Below are 22,744 nucleotides of genomic sequence, written 5' to 3' on the forward strand. Positions count from 1 at the left end.
TGTGGGTTGGGACCCCAAATGAGTTGTGACCCCATTTTAATGGGGTCACCAAGGCTGGCATTAGACTTGCCAGGGCCAAAGCCTAAACCTAAACCCAAACCCAAACCCCACCACCCATACCCAGATGTGGCCTTCAGGCCAAAGAGTTTGCCCACCCATGATCTAGAGTCTTTTGCTCACTGAAGCCTTATTTGAGGCTAGAGGGAGGAGGAGAAAGGAGTGGAAAGTGATTTGTCCCTTCACATTTATGCATAGCCTAGGATTGCTTCAGTGCTGACACTGCCAATAATCCATTTTCTGGCTCCAACCACTGATCCTTTCCTTAGTATATAGGACAGATTCAGTACCAGTTATAAGCACTATGTTCATGCTAGGATTTGTTTCCCCTCACCCTCTTATGTTTGATGGTCCACGTTTTCATCCAAGAAAACGGACCCAAACCCATCTTGATGAGTTGCAAGAGGTTTCTTAAATAAGGGCAGAGTGTGTTTTTGAATTAGTTAGCCACAGCATTGAACATACATAACATTAGAGCAGAGGTGGGCAAACTACAGCCTGCAGGCCACATCTGGCCTGCGGGACCTTCCTGCCTGGCCTCTCCCCTGCTGGTCTCCCATCCCCCACAGCTTCAGCTCTCAGTGGCATGGTAAGGGGGTGGGGAGGTTGGATAAGGAGCAAGGGGTCTCAGGGGGCAGTCAGGGGAGAGGGAGCAGTTGGATGGGGCAGAGGCAGTCAGGGAAGGCTGTGCCTCTCCAACCTGGCCCTCCATATAGTTTCACAACCTCGATGTGGTCCGCAGGCCAAAAAGGTCACCCACCCCTGTGCTGGAGGGAAATGTATATAGGACATTTGGACCTATGGTACCCAATAGAATAACTCCAATAATTGAAAGTATCAGTCTTCAATACAAGTCTCTCAAATTTGGAATAAATGAAGATATTCCTCAAGGCATTTTGGAATTTTGCTAAAGCCTCTTGAACAGCACCACACAGTGGTACTGCTGTATCAGACTGAGGTACTGCTATTTATCTTTGATAGTATAAAAGTGGCTAGTGCTTTGTTCCCATTTCAAACTTCACTTATAGTTAAGGCTACGATTTTGACAGTTATTTTTAGTTAAAATAAAGTGGACATGTCACAGGCAATAAACAAAAATTCACAGAAGCCAAGACCTGTCTGACTTTTGCTGCTCCATGGTTTCCCCTGCCACCATGGTGGCTAGGAACTGTGGGGTTCCCCCCCTCTGCCCACAGCGGCTGGGAGCTGCAGTGTGACCACTTTTCCCAAAGAGAAAACGGGACACTCCCAGCCAGTTGTCCAAGATGTCCCCCCTCCCCCACGCAAGGCCGTTTCCTGCCGTTGGAACCTTGAGGAGGGCCCCCTGAGAAGTCCCTCACCTGTCCTGGAATCTTGCAGGGGGCCTCATTGCCTGTTGCTGGAACCCTGCCAAGGCCCTGCTGGCTGCCAGCTCAAGAGTCCTGCAGCCCCTGGGGCTGAAACAGAGAATGTCATGAAGGTCTCTGGAAGTCAGATTCCATGACTTCCATGACCACCCTGACAAATGTAGCCTTACTTATAGTACTTTGCAACAGAGTATCTCAAAGCACCTTTGCAAAAGGAACTGAGCCTCAAGCCTTATGGAAGGCCCCTTGGGGAACTCAGCCATTGACAACATAACAGATGCAGTTAGTTTTACGAAATCATGTTTAAGCAATACAAGCTGACTTACTGGTAGCCATTTTCCAATATCTCCTGTGTGGAGCCAGCCATCTTTGTCTAGAGCTTCTGCTGTTTTTTCTGGATCCTTTAAGTAGCCTTGAAATACATTTGGCCCTTTCACACATACCTGAAATGAGTTTGTTAATCAAGACTGATGGGCAAGAAAGTTAGTAATCAATAAGTGATTTGTGGATAAAAACTTAGTTCTCAGAGGAAGTTCTTGTTTCCCCATTTGTCTCTAGAAGCACCAAAATAGAGTAATTTTCTAAATTATAGCCACAAAATCTCAGTTTAGTAGAGTTCTCTTCATTATGCAGGATTGTAATATAATATAGTTAAACAGCAAATAACTGTTTATACTCAATTGCTTAAGTGTACAACTATTGACCATTAACCTGCTCCAGTGTCATTGAGGGAGAATGACTTAATATCCCCTAGTAGAGGTCTGTTGTGTTTATGCAGTTAATAGTCAAACTCCTCCAGTCAGAAGTAGACTAGGAGAGCTACTTTTGTCAAGCACCTACTAAACCTCCCTAGCTTCAAATATAAGGTTAATTTGATTTTAGCTCACCAGATGGCTAGAGGTTGCACAAGAACCCTCTACAAATCTCTTCAAAAATCTTATAGACCCTTAAAATGTTACTCACCTCACCCTCTCCTTTGACAGCAAAGTAATTCATTTCTTCTACATCAACAAGCTTTAAGAGACTGCAAGGCATTGGTGGTCCAACATGACCTTTAATAGAACAGACATTAACCTTAAATAATGTATTTGTGTTCAGGTTGCTTACCAGACCTTTCAAGCTTACAGTTTTAGGATTAAGTCTAAAAACAAATCAAAAGCTGGCATTCCATCCATTGGCTCACACACTGTACTACAGGAGTCAGTAAATCTCTTAGGTCCGACAGACAATGCGATGCTGGACAAGTCAAGGCCATCCTTCCTTTCCACACAGCTGGCTAACAATACTTGTGTACTAGCTTGGAGGAATCAAATTTAAGGGCAGGGGCTGAGATGGGGATGAAGGTATTACAAGAAAAGTGCATACTTCGTTACTGGGTATGCGCAGAAGCATCATTACCACAAGGCAGTAGTTTGGGGTTTTGTTTTTCAAAGAATTGTTTAACACTGCATGATTTCACAGTGAAAACCAATTGAGACTTCTGACTATAGAACAGATTAAGATACTGCAGAATTATGTCCTATTGGGACAAACTTTTACATCATATTAACATATCCAGAGTTTTCCCTCAGGATGTACAGAATGTTTCATTCAGAAGCAGGACACTTGACATTTAAGTTGCTATAATTTCAATTTGGTTTAGTTTACCAGATCTCTGAAGTAATTACAACATCTAGCTAACAGGAGAAATGCTTCTCTGCTTTGAGAGAAACGGGTACTGTACCAGTGTTTCAAATGGCTGTTTGCAGACAACTGATTCAAGTTCTCTGGACATCTAGTTCCTATAACGTTAATATACAGAAACTACAGGATATTATGACTCATGTTTCAATTTCCCTTAAAGCCCTATAGAGAGGTAGTCTTATGGTTCAGCCTTGTAACATTATGTTCACATCTAGTTATAGGTGGTGGCTTGCTTCAAGTGAAGTCTTCAAACAACCCTTTATCACTGCACTAGAAAAAACTCAAGTAATCCATTACAGTACTTTAGGGACAGCTTTAAGAACAGTATAAGTGATGTCCACACCAACATTTGGAATAGATGACTAAATTAGTTCACTCAGGAGAAGATCAGAGAAACCATACCAGCTGTCCAGTCACCAGGTAATGTCAGGGAGCATCCAGCTGTGCATTCAGTTTGTCCATAGCCTTCATAGAACTATTCAATTGAAACAAAAATAACTTGAACAAGGGACCTTGATACCTGTCACTTTATAGTTTCAATTTTAAAGTAGAATGGAGACATTTGTCCTTTAGCTCAGTGCAATTCAACTTTGAGTTGTGTAACTTGTAATCTAAGTATGCTACAAGAAGGAAGCTGCCAAGTTAAAATATTACCTAAAAAACTATCCACTATAGTGTTTTAAAACTCTAGTTTGAAGTGTCACAAGTGGGGAAGTACATATATATTACTTACACACGTCACTCAACTAGAGCACAGCATACCATACTTTCCACTTGTGTGGAGCTCTTCGGAAGATGTAGGTGCATTATAGCATTGGTAAATTAAGTCTTATACCACCAAGAGGCAGGCAGGCAACAACTTTAAAGATGGAAGAAAAGCATTATTGACCAGTGTTATAAAGCCTACACAAGATGGTTAAGTCCCAGCCAAAACCAATTCTCAAAAATGGACTAACCATGGAGGAAATGGAGATTACTTACCTGTAACTGGAGGTTCTTTGAGATGTGTGGTCCCTATCCGTATTCCACCTGAGGGACGGGTATGCCAGAGACTGGAAATTTATAACAAATAGTGTCCACTGATCCATGCATTTGCAACTGCTCTCCTTGTGCTCTGAACAGAGAGCATAAGGGGCAGCATGAAACCAACACCTCTCCAGTTTTCTCTTACTGAAAAGAAAAAAAAAATCAGGGGAAGGACGGTGGGCAGCGGAATATAGATAGGGACTATACATCTTGAAGAACCTCCAAATTATAGGTAAGTAGCCTCCATTTCCTCGAGTGCTGGTTCCTGTGTATATTCCACAAGTCAGTGATTGGTAAGCAGTATTCAAACAGGAGGAGGGTGCAAGAAGTCAGTTGGTATGGATGTCTAACACTGTCAATATCAGAGCTGCATCTGCCAAAGAAGCCTGAACTAAGACATAATGCTTTGTAAATGTGCGGATGGTGCTCCAAGTAGCTGTCTTACGAAGGTCTGGTATTGTAATATCTCAAAGATGCTGTTGAGGTTACTTGTGCTCTTGAAAAATGGGCCCTCACCCCATCTTGGGGAGGAATACCTGCCAACTGAAGACACTGAATAATGTATCCAGAGATCCACTTAGTATCTCTGGACTGATAATGCAACCGTGCTGCTATAGTAAAAAGTAGTCTGTATTGTCCAGTTAGTTTTGTTCTTTGCAGATAAAGGTCAAAGGCCAGTCTCATGTTGAGGGAGTGCAGTCTTTTTTTTGCTGGAAGCAAGAGGTTTGTGGAAAGAATACTGTTAAGTCTTAACAGCGGTTTTTAACCTGGGGTGTGAGATGCCCTTTCTGGGTGTGCGAGACGCACCAGATTTTTTTAGAAGGTAAGTCGAAAACACAAATTAAGTACAGGCACGCAAGTACAACTATTTTGTTCCACCAAACCTATGTATTTATGAACATTATACATTTAACGATTACTGTAATATACAAACAAAAAATATATCTAGGTTTAAAGAACTGACCTACAATAAGGGTTGCGAGATACATATTTTGAGAACCAAAGGGGTGCAGGCTGCAGTAAAAGTTAAGAACCACTGTGTTAAGTGAATATGCCGGTTCATGTGAAACTCTTAGGTTAGGATGAGTTTCATGTTGGAGATGGAGGACTTTAACTCTATGAAATATGGTGTATACCAGGTCAGCCACGAGTGTTCCCAATCTGCTTACCCGTCTGGCTAAGGAGATAGCAACTAAGACAGCAACCTTCATGGAAAGGTGAGACATGGAACATATAGCCCTCAGTTTAAAGGGTGGTCTGGTAAGAGCTCAGAGTACCAGGTTTAGGTCCCACTGTGTGTTCACTTTATCACTGATGGGAAGGTGCTAATTAGGTCTTTCAGGAATCAAGTTGTGGTAGGGTGAGTAGAGAGAGCAGCCCTCCACTGGAGGATGGAGGGAGCTTATTTCTGCCAGTTGGACAAGCTAACAGAAAGCCCTAACACTGAGGGGCAGGAGATTATAAAAAACACACCAGACTAAGGAACAAACCCCACTCCCCCCTGCCAATTCTGGTGATACCTCCATTTTGCTACATAGCAGAAAAATCTTCACAAAAAAATGTGGCAACTGAGGATAGCTCAGTAGCTTCTGAACATTAACATTCTAGGTCTAGGATCCATGCAAGTATTAGCCTGTGAAATGGAGAGTCTGGATTGGAATGTTTGATCCTGCCCTTCTGAGTCAACATATCTGGAAAGAGTTGAATATAGATGGGAGGACGGACAACATTCATAAAGGTCCACAAACCAAAATTGTCTGGGCTAATTGGGTGCGATGAGGATCCCCTGGTGCCGTTGTGGCAAGCTTTCCCAGAGAACCTGGGTAGCAAAGGGATGGGGAGGAAAGGCATACTTCAGATGGTCCATCCAGGATAACAAAAAGGCATCACCCCTGGAGTCTCTGCCTCATGCTGCTCTGGAGCAGTAGAAATTGCATTTGTTTGGCGCAAACAGACCAAGATGGTGTACCTCCACTGGGTGAAGATTTTGGTCATGACAATTATAAGTTTCCCATTTGTGGTCTGCAGAGGAGCGCCTGCTGAGATTGTCTCCTAGAGTATTCTGCATACCTGGTAGGTATGTTGATGAGTGATGTGGTTCTGGATGCACCAGTTCCATAAATTCCTTCCTCTATGTATACAGAAATCTCATTGCCCTGTTTTTATAAGAGCCAGCATCAGACAACATGACTATCTGGATGTGATGTTACCATATGAGGGGGATGAATGCACTGCAGGCTGCCGTCACCTTCAGCAGACATGCATTCTAGCCTCCCACGGAATGCATGTGCCGTGTCCACTGTGACTGTCCATATGGATTCCCCATCTTATGGGTGGGAGAGATGGACCTCCTACCTGCACCTATTCCCATTTTGTCTGTTATATGATAGATAGTCTTGTAAAAGGTCAGACTGCTACCCTGAAATACAGGTTGTCTTTGTTCAGTGAATAAAGCAGACCAAAGCCAAGCCCTTAGGCAACAGAGGTGGAGGCTGGCAAGTGATGTTATGTATATAAATATGGCCAACCAGGGAAAGACAGATCCTGATTGGGGTGCGAGGTCTGAGGGGGACTTGATTTATCAGGCTGCCCACAGACTGAAGTCTGTCTATGGGGTGGTAAGCCTTTCCTGAGGATAAGTCTAGGGTCACTCCTAGCGGAAGTCAAAGTGGACTTGCATTTGTTTATGTAGAACTCCAATGATATCAGAAGTTAGAGGAAGAATGGACCTCTCAGCTCGATCTGCTTGTTAGGAGCCAGTCATACAGATATGGGAAGACGGAGTAGATGTTGCATCTCCTCTGGGCTGCTACCACAGAGCAGACTTTCATGACAACTATGGGTTCTGTCATTAACCCAAATGGGAGTATTCTGAACTTGCAGTGCTCTTGTTATACCATGAATCTGAGAAATGTTCTGGGGGAAATGGTGAACATCCTCATGAAAGCAAGCCTTTTTCATGTCAAGGGCTGCAAACCAACGTGTTCTCCTCCAGGGAGGGAATTACAAAAATTTTGATTTGCGACTAAAGGTATTTCATTGACATGGAGACCAATTCTCAACCTAGTCTGTTTTTCTTGGGATCTATGGGGAGTACGAGCCCTTCCATTAGAATCAGGATGGCACTTGCTCTATGGCCCCCCTCTCTGGGCCACTCACCTTCCTACAAAGGATGTCCCCATGCGAGTGGTCCCAAAGAAGGGAATGGTAAGGGACGGAGATGAGAACTCAAGTGTATAGCCCAACTGGATGGATTTCTAGTACCCACTTGTCTGTTACCGCCTCCAAATTGTGTGTGAAGTAAGGCAGCTACCAAAGGTTTGGGGGCAATGTGACTGGCATCAATATGGCACATGGTCCTTAGGCATCCCATCAAAAGAAACCCTTGGATGACAGGTGGGGCTGGGCAGTGGTTGTAGAGGTGGAGGAAGCTATGTACCTGGGTCTTTGAAACCTTGGTTGTTTGTGTGACATTGCACTTAAGCTTTGTAATGATACCTTAGAAGAGACCTTTTGCATGACACATATTCCAGTTATATTATATTCACACTCAGATATTTTTGTAAAATCATGATCTACTGAGTGTGCTCATCCTATTTGTATAAATGTATCACTTGTATCTGAAACTGGAAATATGAAATATAACTGAGGTCCTATTGTAAGTATGTAAAGTGTGGGCCATTAATGGTGGCTTGGAATCTTAATGGCTCCCATCAACTAGGACAATTGACTGTAGATGGCTCTGTTTACTGGTGAGTCTTCCTGTATGCTGGCAAGTGGTTAAATGAAGTCTTACAGTGACATGTGATCATGTCACCTGAACTGGAATCCATCTTTAACCTGGTGCTTATTTACAAGAAGGGGTGGGAACCCAGAGAGGGACAAAGGAGTCCCACCTTATGCAAAAGCTATACAAGGGGACTGCAGTCATGAGAAATCCCCTAGCTACCACCTGAGCTGGAACAAGGGCTGTACCAGGGGAAAGGTTTGTGCCCAGAGTAGGAAGGTGTCCAGTCTGTGACAGAAGCTTATTGAAACATCTGAGGATGAGATTTTATCTGTATTTAGTTTTCTTACTATATTAGGCTTAGACTTGCATGTTTTATTTTATTTTGCTTGGTAATTCACTTTGTTCTGTCTGTTATTACTTGGAACCACTTACATCCTACTTTTTGTATTTAATAAAGTCACTTTTTACTTATTAACCCAAAGTATGCCGGGGGGGCAAACAGCTGTGCATCTCTCTCTGTTATAGAGGGTGAACAATTTATGAGGTTATAAAGGTTATACAGGGTAAAACTGATTTATTTCGGGTTTGGACCCCATTGGGAGTTGAGCATCTGAGTGCTGGCAACAGGAGCACTTCTTAAGCTGTTTTAACTTAAGCCTGCAGCTTTTGGGGGACATGGTTCAGACCTAGGTCTGTTTGTAGCAGGCTAGCATGTCCGGCACAACCAGGCAGGGCACTGAGGTCCCTAGCTGGCAGGGAAAAAGGGGGGCAGAGGTAATCTCTGCATATCAGGTGGCAGTCCCAAAGGGGTTTCTGTAATCCAACCCATCACAGTTTGTGTGGCGATGTATAAGGGCTTTGGTGATAAAGTGCTGGGGTGGGGAGGAGCAAGGGGTGAAAGGAAGGAAGATGTCTGGGTCTGTAGGTTTGCTTGTGTGTTGTCAACAAGGCTGGGGACCAGAGCGAGAGGGAGGACTTGTCAGTCTAATTGAAGAGTTCAGATTAATCAAAGTGCCAGGCTTCTCTGATATTCTGGAGCTCCTTGGGGAACCCCAAAGAGTGAAGCCACGAGTCATGCCTCATGACTACAGCTGTGGTGATGACTCTAGATGCAAAGTCAGCTGTGTCCACTGCTGCTTGAAGTTCTCTCAGACACCAACCCATGAGAGCTTGGAACTGAGCCTTGTCTTCCTGGGGAAGTTTGTCTCTGAATTCCAGAAAAATCATATTTTGCTAATAATATTTGGTAGTTAGCAACTCAATTGGAAACTAGCTGATGAATACCCTCCTCCCCATGAGGTCAAGGCATTTAGTGCCTTTGCCAGGTGGAGCAGACTTGGTGCTGTATCATGGACCTCTCTGTAGCTGCCTGCACCAATTACGAGTTGAAGACTGAGCGGGTAAATAAGAATTCCACCCCTTTAGCTGGCATGGAAAACACTTCAGGCCTTTCCAAGATAGGGGTATAGGAGGCAGGGATATGGCAGAGACCCATGGATTCCAAAATGGCCTCTGACTGGGAGATTCTACTGTGGCCAGAGTGTTGTAGAATGTCCAGTAGACCATGTTGTGTGTCCTAGACCTCCTCAAGTGGTATCTGGAGTTTGACTACCACCCTTTAACAGTTCTTGATACTGGGTGTGGTCATCAGGCAGGGGAGGGAATGATTGAGCAACTGCCTCATCAGGTGAGGAGGATGACATCCATCAGGACTGGTGGATCCAGTTTGACTTCTTCCTCTGGAAACTGACAGAGCAGATTGATATTGGCTGGGAGAGAAGGATCAGTGAGATTCTTGCACAGATCCAGGTCATCTTTTACATGAATCCCAAGGAGCCCAGTAAGGCTAAAATGAAGGCTCAACCAGCCACCTCCACCCCCAAGCCATAGGGTACCTATGGTCCCCTGGGTAGTCATAACAAGAAGGAGGATGCTCCAAGACCTCCTATGGGTTCTGCCTGGGCTTGATTCCCTCTAGGGGAAGGCTTGGCTAGAAAATTGGATTGGTCTTGTTCCACAATTGGAAACATGCTCTGATTTGCAGACAGAAGGGTAGGATCCTCTTCTCCTCAAAGTGATTTCTGGTGTTCTGGTGTTGACGTGTCTAAGGAGGACCATGCCTGATAAAGAGGGGGATTGAGGATAGGACAGATTACCTCATCAGAAGATATTTTCAAAGTTTTCAGTCCTTCCTGGACCAATGGCCACTAACTACTTGCCTCAAATCTCTGGTCTGAGGTGCAATGGGGCTCAATGTGTACCAGGTGTGAAATAAGCATAAGGACTACCACTTGAACAAACTGGATTTGGCAAAGTTTGGATTCAGAGGGAGTTTTTTCCTGAAAAGCGCTTACTCCAACAGAACCTATTTCGTAGGAGTAAAATAGGTGTTTGATTTCCCCCAGCTGGTAAAAATTCTAGATGGCACAGAGTACTAGTGCTACAGCTTTACTAATTTAAGAGGCCCTGGAGGGTGCTGTCATGAGCACCTCTATTTTTTGTGCATTAAATCTTCATTCTTAGAAGAGAAGTCAGGATCCCATCAAGTCAGAGCCACAGGAATCCTGCATCCTCCCTTGCATGTCCTGCCCCCCCATCTGCCTGCTGCAGACGAGCTACAGTTCTGTAGCAGAACGACAAAACACTGAGCCCAACTGTTAACGTGGCCTGGTTAAGAACATTTTTGCTGACAGCCAATTCCCTTCATAGATTCAAAGGCCAGAAGGGATCATTGTGGTTATCTAGTCTGACCGCCTGTATAGCACAGACCAAAGAACTTCCACAACTCTCCTAGAGCATACCTTCTAGAAAAATATCCAGTCTTGATTTAAAAAGTTGTCAGTGAGAATCCTCCACAACCCTTGGTAAACTGTTCCAATTGTTAATTCCTCACTTAAAAAAATAAGTCTTATTTCCAGCCTGAAATTGGTTTAACTTCAACTTCTAGCCACTGGATTGTGTTATACCTTTTTCTGCTAGGCTGAAGAGCCCATTATTAATTTCCAGTGCCAAATATAGAGGTAAAAAACACCTCTATTCCTACTCATGATTCTTCGTGGTGTTTGTGTGTTTTAAACTGCCAGCCTTTTAAATGCTCCCAGAGTTAAATGGGGATATTTCAGCCTCACATTGACACTAGTTACCCAGATCCAACTCAAGTGTTTGAGGTTTAGTTAGAGTATACACCAGTTAGAAGGAAACCCAGCCAGAATTTTAGATCCAAAGACTGTCATTTAGAAGAGTGACTTGGAAACAGGCCACATTTGATTTGGAGTGGGAAAGGAAAGAAAAAACCCATGGAATCTCATGCCACCATTGGCATGTCTTTTCATAGTACAAAGACACTTTAAGGGTGCTGCTAAGGATATTAAGACACCAGAGAAAGCAGCTGGATTATCAGAGAGCTCTAGTGATAAACGTGAGCTGTGAATTCTGAGATGTGTAGTTTATAAATGTGTCTTTCTGCCTCAGCTTTCATGTACAGTTCTAACAATAGTCATTAGTCAATGTAGTCACTCTACCTGGAGTGCACCATTGCTAGAATGTATTGCATTAGAGCAAATTGCCCAAAACAGCAAAAGCCTTAATAAAGCTCTTGTTGCAAGCTCCTAATAGTATATTTCCAGCCAGCGTTTAGTACTGTATACAGTGCTCAGACATGAATGCATGCAATCTGGTCTCTGAAACCTGAACTCACCTGACAACCAAGTGCTGCTCTTAGGAAGGTCAGTACACTTGCAGACACAGGAGCTGCTCCGGTGATCATTAGTCTTACTTTTCCTCCCAGACTTGCCTAAAAAAAACCACACATACAGACAGACAAGGTATTCCGGACACTAACAGCATTTTAATGAGAGATTGTCAGAAGTCTTCCTCCCTGCTCAATACGAGTCACAGGAGTGCTGGGCACTCACGTCTAGTTTTGAAAGGTATCCTGTTCTAGAAGGAGGAACTACCTTTTTCTTGACATGCTTTATGCTCATGCACTAAACTCAGTTATTTGCAGCCATTTTCTACAATCACTGTCCACAAAGACCACACTGTGCTGTTACTGCATCTCTGGCACACAGACAACTGAGTCTGCAGAGCCCAAAGCCATGGCCCCCTCTGTGGGATTTGGCTTTGCAGCAGTCCTACTGTAGGGAGGATGGGAGGGAGTGAAACTGCTCTGATTAACCATGCTAGACATCAGTGTTACAGTATGGAGGGGCAGTCAGTGGCGCAGGTCATCTAGGATTAAAATGACGAGTCACTACCAAAAGTACAAACCGCTTACTTTGAGTTTTATATATAGCCATAGGTTCTTGAACGGCTAAGACATCCTTTACCCAGGCTGAAGGGAGTCCCAGCTAATCACTCCCTCATTCACATTGAGCGATTATAGTCTGATGCCTACAGTTCAGTTATTAGAAAGTGCTTTGGATACAGTGATTTCAAGGTCACTAGATGCAAATATCTTAGATGTTAACCACTCAGCTAGGACACAGGTAGGAAGTCTCACAGTTTAATGCACTTCAGAGAGCCTAAAGAGTCTAATAGAGAAAGGATAGTCAAGTGAGATTACTGAAGATTTGAGGCCTTTGTACAGCACGCAGTTAACATGTATTGTAGAGAAAAAAGAGATTACTCAGATATTCTATGCTATTTGTTTGCCTGTCTGAAGCAAGACAGATTTGTTTCAGGAGAATCTATTTCATAATGTTTCTTTGCACTAGAACTAATAAGGAGTAATCCTCCAAAGATTTATAACATGAGAATTTTTATGTGTGAGCAGAGACAGTTTCAAACATACCTGTATTTTGCGGAAGATCAGTTTATCCCACAGGCTGTTCTTTCTAATTATGCCACTTCTAAGTTCTGCTTCTTTCCTCTTGGAAGCAAAGTCCAGGATCCACCTTTTCAGTGAAGTATTGGCTTGTCCAAAGATCTAATATGAAAGAAGTTAAATCTTGTATTAGAAAGTTCGTAAGACAGTGTTCCTTTATCCTTATGGGAAAGCACAAAGTCTTTTTTAAAAAAAAAAAAAAAGAAATTTTTCTCAGAAGCCTTTACTGAGAAGTATTTTATCCCAGATGGGAGACTTAAGATACAGAGAGGCAAAATGCTTGTCTACATGACTAATTCATAGTAAGATCAGCTGTAAATCTATCATGCACTAGCCTGATTTGTGCTAATTATTCACATGGACTCTGCTGACATGCACCAACAGTTCATTAGCGTTGACCTACCCTGCTTTGAAACCAGGGTAGATCAGAGTACACTGAGGAACTTCTAGTGCATGTCAGCAGCATGCACATAAATACTTAGCACACATCAGGCTAGCATGGAATAGATTTACACCTCATCTTGCCATGACCTAAATGTTTATGAAGCGAAGCCCTAAGTGATCTGCTCAAGGCCACACAGGAGGTACAACTCTGCTAGTGACTAGAACCCAGGTCTGATTCAGTCTGGTCTCCACCAGAACATGCTGCCTTTCTAGGGATATCTAACAGCCAACCATTAACTACAGTTTAAATCCCTAGAGAGTTAGGTTAACAGTACTGTATATGCAGGCATATGTTTTAGAAATTAATGACCCATCCCAGGTTTTGATGGCTAGCAAGTCCTACCCCACTATTGGCACAGCTTTCGGAAAGTGGTTTTCAGTTTAATTTGTCAAGTTTTAGATTAATGCTACTGGACTTACTTTGTCAAACATCCTGTTCAGCAATCTTGGTACTACAGGAAATATAGTTGGCTGCAGTGTTTTTAAGTCATCCATAAGTAGTCTGATGTCCCCCTGGAAGAATCCTATCCGAGCTCCATGGCAGAGAATCACACACTGTTAAGATAGTAAAACTGCTTTTAGTACATGAGCTATAGTTAAAGAGATACATTTAGAGCAGGCTAAACTGATGATCCAGTATCTTCTCTAGTCTTGGCAGCTGCCACCCCACCCATGCTAAGTCCTCTTAAGTCTTCAGCTCCACTATAACAATTGGGAAGTGGTGGTGGGAGGGAGCCTCTGGAGAAGTGTTTCATTTCAGGGTAGGACAGGAAAGATGAAGCACCAAGGGAGACAAGGCATCTCCATCACTGGAGATTTTTAAGAGCAGGTTAGACGAACACCTGTCAGGAATGATCTAGAATGAGAATACTTAGTCCTGCCATGAGTGCAGGGGACTGGACTAGACGAACTCTTGAGGTCCCTTCCAGTCCTAGGATTCTAAGCTGCAGAGGCAGGCCAGGGACCTTAAGTCAGTGGGATAAGGCATGTGAGGAGCCTAACAGCAGAAGTAAACCACAGTGGCTGGAGAGCACTGGCCAGGTAGGCAAGCAGTGGCAGGGATTGAAAAGCAGGCAGTGGCAAAGATATACTTGTGACTACAGGAACTCTAGACCCACCTATTAAAATACTGAAACCAACTATGAAGCAGAATGTCTGTTCCCATTTGCTTGGCTTCCCTACTGTAGGTCAAGAAATTCCCACGTCTGCACTTAAGGTAGCACATTGTCTGACTGACAATATGGATGCTTGTCTTCACCACTTGTTTTATACTTCTGTGGAACGGGGGCAGGTAAACCGAAACGCAGGAGGATGGATTGAAGGGGGTGATGGTAGAGGTGGGCCTGGGTCAATTCTGGCAACAGGAGAAATGCCTACTCTTCCCCTTCCCCCTCCTTGAGGAAAGCAAGCTCACTCCCCCCTTTGGGCTAAAAACAGGGAAGGAAATAGGACTACAATGAACCCCTGTTTTCCCTCTCTAATCCCACCCCCTTGTTATAGTTTATCCTGTATGTCCCTTTCCCTCCCCCCCCCCCCCCCCCAAATGGTCTCCCTACTGATTCTTGCTGTTGGCTGTACCTTCTCTTGGGTGGTTTTCTATGCTTTTCTTTCCTTGCCTTAAGATTTGTCTTTTTCCTCTCCCCCTACCCCCAGCCCTGCAATATAGGCTCAACATCCCACACCCCACACCCGTGTTCTGCTACTATATAGTGCATTCTTCCCCTGCACATCAGTTCAGGCAGAGTCACCAACCACCTGCATAAGGTGTCAGTGTACTCAGTCTGCCAAGTTCATTGGTCTACAGTTTTTTCAGGTGACCAGAGTCTGCAGTAGGTAGAGTCTGCTGGGGTTTACAAGACTCAGGACCAGCTTTTCAATAGAGACTGAGCACTGACACACGTGCCGAGAACAGGGCATTCCTGTTTTTCAGAAATATCAGTTCTCCTCTCTACGGTGGGGAGGGAAGGCTTCTCTCCTCACCAGCAACTGAAAGCCCTCTTGTTTTCCCTCATTAAGTCCTCTGTACCCTACCCAAATGCAGAGTCCCACTGCCACTAAATCCTTCCCACACTGGACCTGTTGTTCCTACTGGATAGCTAACAGTCAAGTTGCTGCATACTCAGCAGCTGGCTGTCAGGGTCTTTCCAGCCAGAGTGGTACCCTGTGATTTAAGGAAGAAGAGGACAGAGAAGCAGGAATAGAGACCTAATGTCCAGGCTGCCAGGGGAAGAAGGAAACTCTTGAGATTCAGACTGTAGCTCTAGTGATGGCTGCTGCACATTTTACCCAGCTTAAGTCTTAGAATAAACTGGCTAATATGTTTCTTACTTCACAGTGGTTTCTTTTTGAGGCCACCCAGTCTTTCACTCATTCCCTACACCATCCTTAAGCAAGAAAATGTTGCAACGACTGCATACCACGATGAATAAATTAGCATGGCTAACTTGTCTTGTCATTTGTTTACTATTCAACTTATTTCAGGTGATATACCTACAATGGATAGCAAGGTGCCATTTTTCCCCATAGCTTTTCCTACTTGCTGCCCCCAGCCAAGTCAGCAAAGGATTTTGAAGACTGTTGGGCCAAGAGAAGCGGTTTTGCCTAGAATAAGCCTTATGGTTTCCCATGCCTGAATGGGCCAAGGTGTTCTCGTTAATCAGTCATAGTGGTGTGCTAGAATAGGGTTACTATTAGTTAAGTGGTAGCCCAAGGAGTTGCCACGTGTGTAATCAACATTTGACTCCAACGCTGATAGGAACAAATGAAAGTCTGCATTCCCCCAGCACAAGATTCAGTTGAGATGAATGGCTGTATAGGCAGTTTATGTAGTTTTTATAACTGGAGGTGGTAACAGTGACCTCATTCTGGAAAAGCTTTCCAACTATTGAAGTAGTGGAGTCAAATATAAGTACACCGACAGCTCCACAAAGTTAAACCTTTTCTAGATCTGAAATTAGGAGGTAGACTAGGTTTCAGCCTGGAAATGTTGGATGCATGGTCCAAGTGGAAGCCCAATTTCCTCCCACCACCATGAAATTTGGGGTACAGATCTGAATTACAAAATTTCTGGGCTCCAAATTGTGTTTCCTTACACAAAAGGAAGAGCTAGAAACTCAAAACCATTACTTTGAATGTATTTAGAAGGAACTTAAATGAGCAATGTGTCTGTCAAGATAACTTTAAAGCAGAGTACTCTGGGTTTCTTATGAATACCTGGACTACATAGCACTCAAGTACAGGTTTTTATCCTGTGAAAGATCTGTTTACATCACAACTTCCCATCTGTCTGGTTAGCTGCTTAAGTCTTCAGACTACTTGTGATTTTGCAAGCCAATACAGATTGCTGAACTAGGAGAAAGCCGGTGTACTACAGGGACAACCAGTTCAGATAGTTTGCTCTAGCAAGCTGGCTGCTACACTTTAAGCAATGAGAATAAGTGTTGGTAGAACTGAGTTTCAATAACCACTACTCAATTTTACAGTGGCAATAGCCTCTTCATACTGAATCAGTCGCCCCCACCCCACAATTCCACCCTTGAGAACTCTTCCCCCTACCTGCACTCATGTCACACCAGCAGCACTCCCAGCCTCTTACACTCTAAATATTAAGACCTTCGGAGTTAATATTGCAACTAAACCAAGGGAAAGGCCTTAATGGTTTTTAAACTGCAACAGACACCTGAAAGCTGGAAAAATTCAGACTCAAATGTAACCCAACTCTGAAGTCTTAAATAAGACCTGGATATTCCAAATTGCTATCTGCCTTCATAACACCTGCCCACCCCCATCTTAAGCAGCTTGGTACCCCAAGTCACTGTTATGCAGACTACTGACATACTCTACTATAACGCCATACTTCTGTATTGCATGCATTACCTACTGATGATATAGGCCATTGTTTATTTGGTCTGACTAGTCTCCACTTCAGCCTCCCTTCATGAAATAGGGTCAAGAGTTACCCATGCAGGGTTTACAGTTTGGTTCAATGGTTCTCAGCACCCCCACTATATAAATTGCTCCAGCACCCTAATGTTAGTGTTTATGGCCTTCACTGAGTTCTTGATTACACAGTCCAGACTATTTTTATAAATAGAGTTCTGTCAAATCCCTTATCCCCCAAATTAGGGGTCCTAGGACTTTGCCAAATTATCAGACAGCATGGCCTAGCAGCTCCAAGTTTCATTAGCATTTTAAAAATCCAATGAAAAACCACCAACTCCAAAAATCTCACTTTCTGGAAGAATGGAGGCACTTGTCCATTATGAGGTCAAAAGCAAAAATCCCACCATCACTTCTTGGAAATGGGATTCTTGGAACTGGTGATGTTTTTCCATTGAATTTAACCTAAATTTGCATGGATCTGAGAACATAGCTATTTGCAGACTATTATGGCTAGCTAAGGGTAATTACCAATGAAGAGCATGGCATTTCAATGCAGTACCAGTTGCATTAGAGAAAGAATCGTGGCCAGTATAAGTATTTTGAAAGAAGATCTAGTGCTCCATTATATAGTTCTTAATAAACTTATTCCTGAAAATACCTACCTTTCAGTAAAGCTAAAGCTCGTAGTTAACAGGAAGTGAAATGCCCAATACTCACGTTATCTGGACAACAATTTGTTTCCTTCAGACAGACACTTACCTGGACAAGTCTTTCAAACATGTGTGCAAGAGGCAAAAAGGAAATGTGTGTGTCACTGGGGTTCAAGACACATGCACTCTGTAAAAAAAAAAAAAGTGAGATTTCTGAATAGTAATATAGTACATGCAGATTCCTACCTCCACAATTCTTTCAAACATATGGGCCAGGGGCAAGAATGAGATCAGAACATCTTCTGTAGCAGGAATGATTGCTTTCTGTGAGGGAAATGCCAAGCAGGAGAGAGAGATAGAGAGAAACAGACTTAAAATTTTCACAGTAATTAATGACAATTTGTAGCACAGAGGCTTATTGTAACACTTCTCAACTCTAGGACACACCCCAGACTTCAAATTTATTTATTTGTAAAAAGGTATTCTTGGCTTTTACATACTTTGACCAAAGAAAGTTCCAAACAGCTTTGGGATGAGACATTTGACATAAGTTTTAGATTTGAGTTCTGTCTTTTGGATGTTAGTGTTGGGATGTGTACAGCAGCCATTCAGAATTGTCCCTTTCCTTATCCTACAAGGATAGAGGAAGTCACTTTTGGGACAATTAAGGGTAGTCAAGTGCTCAGAAGATGTACATGTTGAAAAGAACCAGATTGAAGCGGTGTGCCTTGGGTAGGAAGAGACATTGTTTATCCCACTCAGAAGTTTTTGCCCAACTTACTGTAAGTACACTAACAGACTAATAGGTAGCTAAAGCATAGTAAACAGTTTCAGAGTAACAGCCGTGTTAGTCTGTATTCGCAAAAAGAAAAGGAGTACTTGTGGCACCTTAGAAACTAACCAATTTATTTGAGCATAAGCTTTCGTGAGCTACAGCTCACTAGAGACTAACCAATTTATTTGAGCATAAGCTTAAGTGAGCTGTAGCTCACAAAAGCTTATGCTCAAATAAATTGGTTAGTCTCTAAAGGTGCCACAAGTACTCCTTTTCTTTTTGAGTAAACATAGTGGTTCTCAAACTTTCCAGACTACTGTACCCAAGTTTCACCTCAAACTACTTGCTTACAAAAATCATACATAAAAGTTTCGATAATGTCCTGTAACAATATTCCCCCCCCCCCATTTTTACCATACAATTATAAAATAAATCAAAGTACAATATATATTTCAATTTTACTGTGATACTTGAGCCTGTTTTTCACATGCAAGCCTCGTCTGAAGCCAGAGGCTTAAGCATGTACTTTGGCAATTGCGTGGGGGGGCCCCCATGAAGCTAATCTTGCATCCCCTAATGCCAGCCCTGCACTTGTAGCCTCCGAAACCTGTCCTGCAACCCTGCCCCTCCCAGGGTCACAATCCTCAGATTGAGAAACAGTGATCTAGATGATTTGAGTACTCCCCCCCCGGTAGGCCATTGCATACCCCTGGGGTACACCTAACCCTAGTTGAGAACCACTGAGTAAACAGAAGTAGTGCACAAGCCACCACAGTTCAGCAATATTGCCTATAACACTTGTCCATTCTTGTCAACCCAAGACAGGGTTCCTACTTGCAGCCTGGAGGTGGATACTTAATGGAACAAATTTACCATGATATATAAACGGACTGTTAATTTCTAGAAATCCCCCAAATGTTTTCTCACTTTAAAAAAGCATTAGCATGTTTGATCGAAGGCAAACGCCACCTTATTGATTAGAGTCACTACTTTGCTATTTCAGAATCAAAACAAAACCACCTGCAATTTAAGCTGCCTCACTAACTAGGTAACTGTTCCAGGTTGACTAGTTACTTTCATCTAATGAATGTAGGTGTTTCAGTGTAGAGTTACGGATTACATTTAGTCTTAACCACCACCAATGGGGAACTCAAGTTTCAAATAAGTTAGGAAGAGGACTGTCATCTATTGTTCTCCATGTCCACAGAAGGTAGGACAAGTAGTAATAGGTTTAATCTGCAACAAGGGAGACTTAGATATTAGGAAAAAACTAACCTAGCTATAAGGATAGCAAAGTACTGGAATAAGTTACAAAGGGTGGTTGTGGAATACTTGTCATTGGTGGTTTAACAACAGTTTCATATAGGTATACTGACTCATCATGGGGAGGAGGGACCAGATGACCACTCAAGGTCTACATTTCTCTAATTCTACAAGTCCTCTCAGAGCCCCCCAGCCCCCTTTTCTTCTGCATTATGAATAGCTTTAGTAGGTTTGCACCAGGGCTTGGTCTCCAAGTGGCAGACTGCAGAACAGAGGAAAAAGTCATTCCTGGACAGCTTTGAAGGCCAGCTTCCACACATCTGAGTTATCATCCACATCAAGGTGAAATGCAACACAGTTATACATCTCCAAAACCTCAAGATGGGTTTTTCATGAGTGCTCAGTGTTGAAACTAAATCAATCACTGACTTCAATGGGATAAGAGTGAATTAAGAGCACTTCTGAAATTAAACTGTCTCAGGGCAAGTTCCCTCCTCCCAAAAGTCCTATATCCTGGTTCTTTATTTTGCCAAGTTAATATTTCTAAGTTCCAAGATTGTGTTCGTTGGATTACATCTATATTTGAATGATCCTAAAACTGCTTGCTTTTCTAGTCAGCAAATTTAGGTTTTAGTCAGTCTGCACCCAACAGCGAGTATGAACCGTTATGCTTCTTGCAGGCTCATGCACTTGCTTCTCCAAAGGTATGGACCATAAAATAACTTTAGCCATCCTGTTTTTAACTCATTGGGCCAGAGGCACAGTAGTCTCCAAATTAGACTTGGAAAATTAGAGAAAGCTATTTTATGATCTGCTCTAGAGAGCCAGTGGAAAAACATACTACATAATTTAATGGAATTAGTTTTACACCCTGTTGTATTGCAAGAGGGCAGCAGACACAAAAGGAATATGGGAAACCATCTCATCTGACCCTTTTTCAGGATTTGTCTTTATTGAAAAGAGGGTAGGAGCCTAGGCTAGATCTCAAATAGCTAAAAAGCATTACCCCCACCTTTACATTAGGTAAGAGGGAGTTTGAACTGGAATTAGCTCGCATGTGTTTAGTTGGAGCTAAACTAGATGCTGTCATTTTTGCAAATGGAGACAAGCCTTCAGATGGGGAAGTTTCAGGGTATATGTCAATTGTTCAACTTGCACTATAACCCTGACCTAATAGAATTAGCTCCAAGATGTCTAGAAGGACTTTGCTTCACCTTGACACTAATTTAAGTCACTGCAATAATTTCTACACAGAGATCAGTGTAGATGTGGGGAACCCATCTGTCAGAGGGAACTACATGAGAAAAATGTATGCAGATTTTTGGACTAGTCTAAAGCTTGCAGCTTTACCAATCTCTTGCCTGGGAAGTCACTAAATAGCAAGCTGTCAAATCAGTCACCGACCAATGGATTAAGCAAGGGAGACTGATTTGATATTTTATTTTAATGTTTTGGGGGATGGGAGAGCAATTAGCAGGAGTTTCAGGAATTCAGTGTGTGGAGTTGCCAATTTCAGAACAGCTGTCTTATACTGGTGAAGTTTTGATAAGATGGGTTCAAGTAGTATCAGCCAGACTTTAGGAGCCTAAAGAACTTAGCAAAACAGTGTTAGATATTTTCAATGCCATTTCTTTCTGAAAAGGCTTTCCTTCTTATGGGCAAAGCCCTAAGAGTCTGGAAAACGTTGAATGACTTAGCCTTTAAGTTTACCTCTGTAGCTTTCAAAAAAGCTGAAGCATTGCTCACTATATTTTGATGAGTAATCATAGCTCCTTTGGGGTTTCCTAAAGAGGAAATAAATATTAAAATGCAACAGTGAAGGGTTTATACACATTAAAATATCAAGTTGAGATAATATTCACTTTATCACTTACCTCTAGGGAAGTCTAGAAAGAGCTTTAATGGATAGATGCACAACATTTAAAACAAAGACTAATGGTATGAATGAAGTAAAACTTGAAGGGATAGAATTGTTAACAGGTTTGCAAAGTTAGACAGCACCAGTTCTGTTCAAATGGTTGAGGAATAAAGACAGACAGAAGGCCTTTAATATCTTCCATGTTTGGTAGCTGAAGATCTCAGAAGGAAGGGATTTTGGAAAGAATTTGAAAAAAGTTTAAACACTGAAGTCTTAACTTTTAAATTCAATCCTACAAATTCTCTTAATACAAGTCTCATTGTTTTTGAGAAAAAAGGAGGGGGTAAGATATTCTGTTGAAGGAGACAAGCTTTCAGGCTACACAGAGCTCTTCATCCTCTGTGTTAGCAGCAAGCAAATCCTGATACCTCACTTCTGAAAGTGCATTTTGGTCTCCAGGAATTATTTGTCAAGCACTTCAACTTCCCATTGGCTAACCCTGAAAGTTCTAAAGCAAATTTGCCATCCACTACTTTCTGCTGTAACAGGTGAAATGCTGAAGCAGAAGGAGAAACACTGAGCATGTGGTAAGGAGCCTACTGAATGATCTTTGTCCATAAAAGTAGAATATAGAAAGTCCAGCATAAGTGTACCTGTAGTTCCACTGGTGAAACAGATGACTGCTAGATCTTCTGGACTTGGAGGCTTTAAAAAAAAAAGTTTGGCTGGTTCAGTATAATGAGATTTTGAGGGACAAAACCATCAAAGTACCAATTTTACTTTGAGCCACAGAAGATGACACATTGGTGCCTTACTTTGATCTAAAGACTGCCAGAGTTATAATTTCAGATCAGTTCTCTTTTTGGTAGTTTGATACTTACCACAGGTTTTCGTCTGTGAGCTCTCCCCACCTCCTAAAAATTTAGGAGACAGACATGAGTAGGATAACCACATTTGCTTTAAAATATGTCCTATCACTATCCATTTCAGAACATTTGTCATTTAGACACCAAGCTAGTTACTTTTGACCATAAAGGAATAAAGTTTAACAGAACTTTAAGTGCCATATGCTTGTGCACCAGATAAGCAAACAGTGACCTGAAAATGCCCCTTCAAGAACACAACAGTAAATTTAGTATCTTATTTATTAAGAAACCAAAGATCTGTGGAATAAGATTAAGCATACTTTCCAATTTACACGTGGC

General features: G+C 42.5%; 1 protein-coding gene across 3 annotated transcripts in view; it reads right to left on the reverse strand.

The window, feature by feature from the left end:
• Nucleotides 1–22,744, reverse strand: part of ACSL1 (acyl-CoA synthetase long chain family member 1) — a 58,231-nt gene that overhangs the window by 4,754 nt on the left and 30,733 nt on the right. For 2 of the 3 annotated variants that reach the window (XM_048847927.1, XM_048847929.2), the window contains exons 8-17: nt 22,421–22,453; nt 22,193–22,244; nt 21,392–21,465; nt 17,753–17,830; nt 13,532–13,666; nt 12,635–12,769; nt 11,540–11,635; nt 3,489–3,561; nt 2,367–2,455; nt 1,730–1,846 (exon numbers count right to left, since the gene is read on the reverse strand). In XM_048847927.1, coding sequence (XP_048703884.1) covers nt 1,730–1,846; nt 2,367–2,455; nt 3,489–3,561; nt 11,540–11,635; nt 12,635–12,769; nt 13,532–13,666; nt 17,753–17,830; nt 21,392–21,465; nt 22,193–22,244; nt 22,421–22,453 — 882 coding nt within the window. Of the gene's footprint in view, nt 1–1,729; nt 1,847–2,366; nt 2,456–3,488; nt 3,562–11,539; nt 11,636–12,634; nt 12,770–13,531; nt 13,667–17,752; nt 17,831–17,889; nt 17,968–21,391; nt 21,466–22,192; nt 22,245–22,420; nt 22,454–22,744 lie in introns of all 3 variants that reach the window. The other variant, XM_048847928.1, reaches the window with a different exon arrangement.

This window comes from Caretta caretta, chromosome 4 (assembly GCF_965140235.1).
Source record: "Caretta caretta isolate rCarCar2 chromosome 4, rCarCar1.hap1, whole genome shotgun sequence".
NCBI classification, from domain to species: domain Eukaryota; kingdom Metazoa; phylum Chordata; order Testudines; family Cheloniidae; genus Caretta; species Caretta caretta.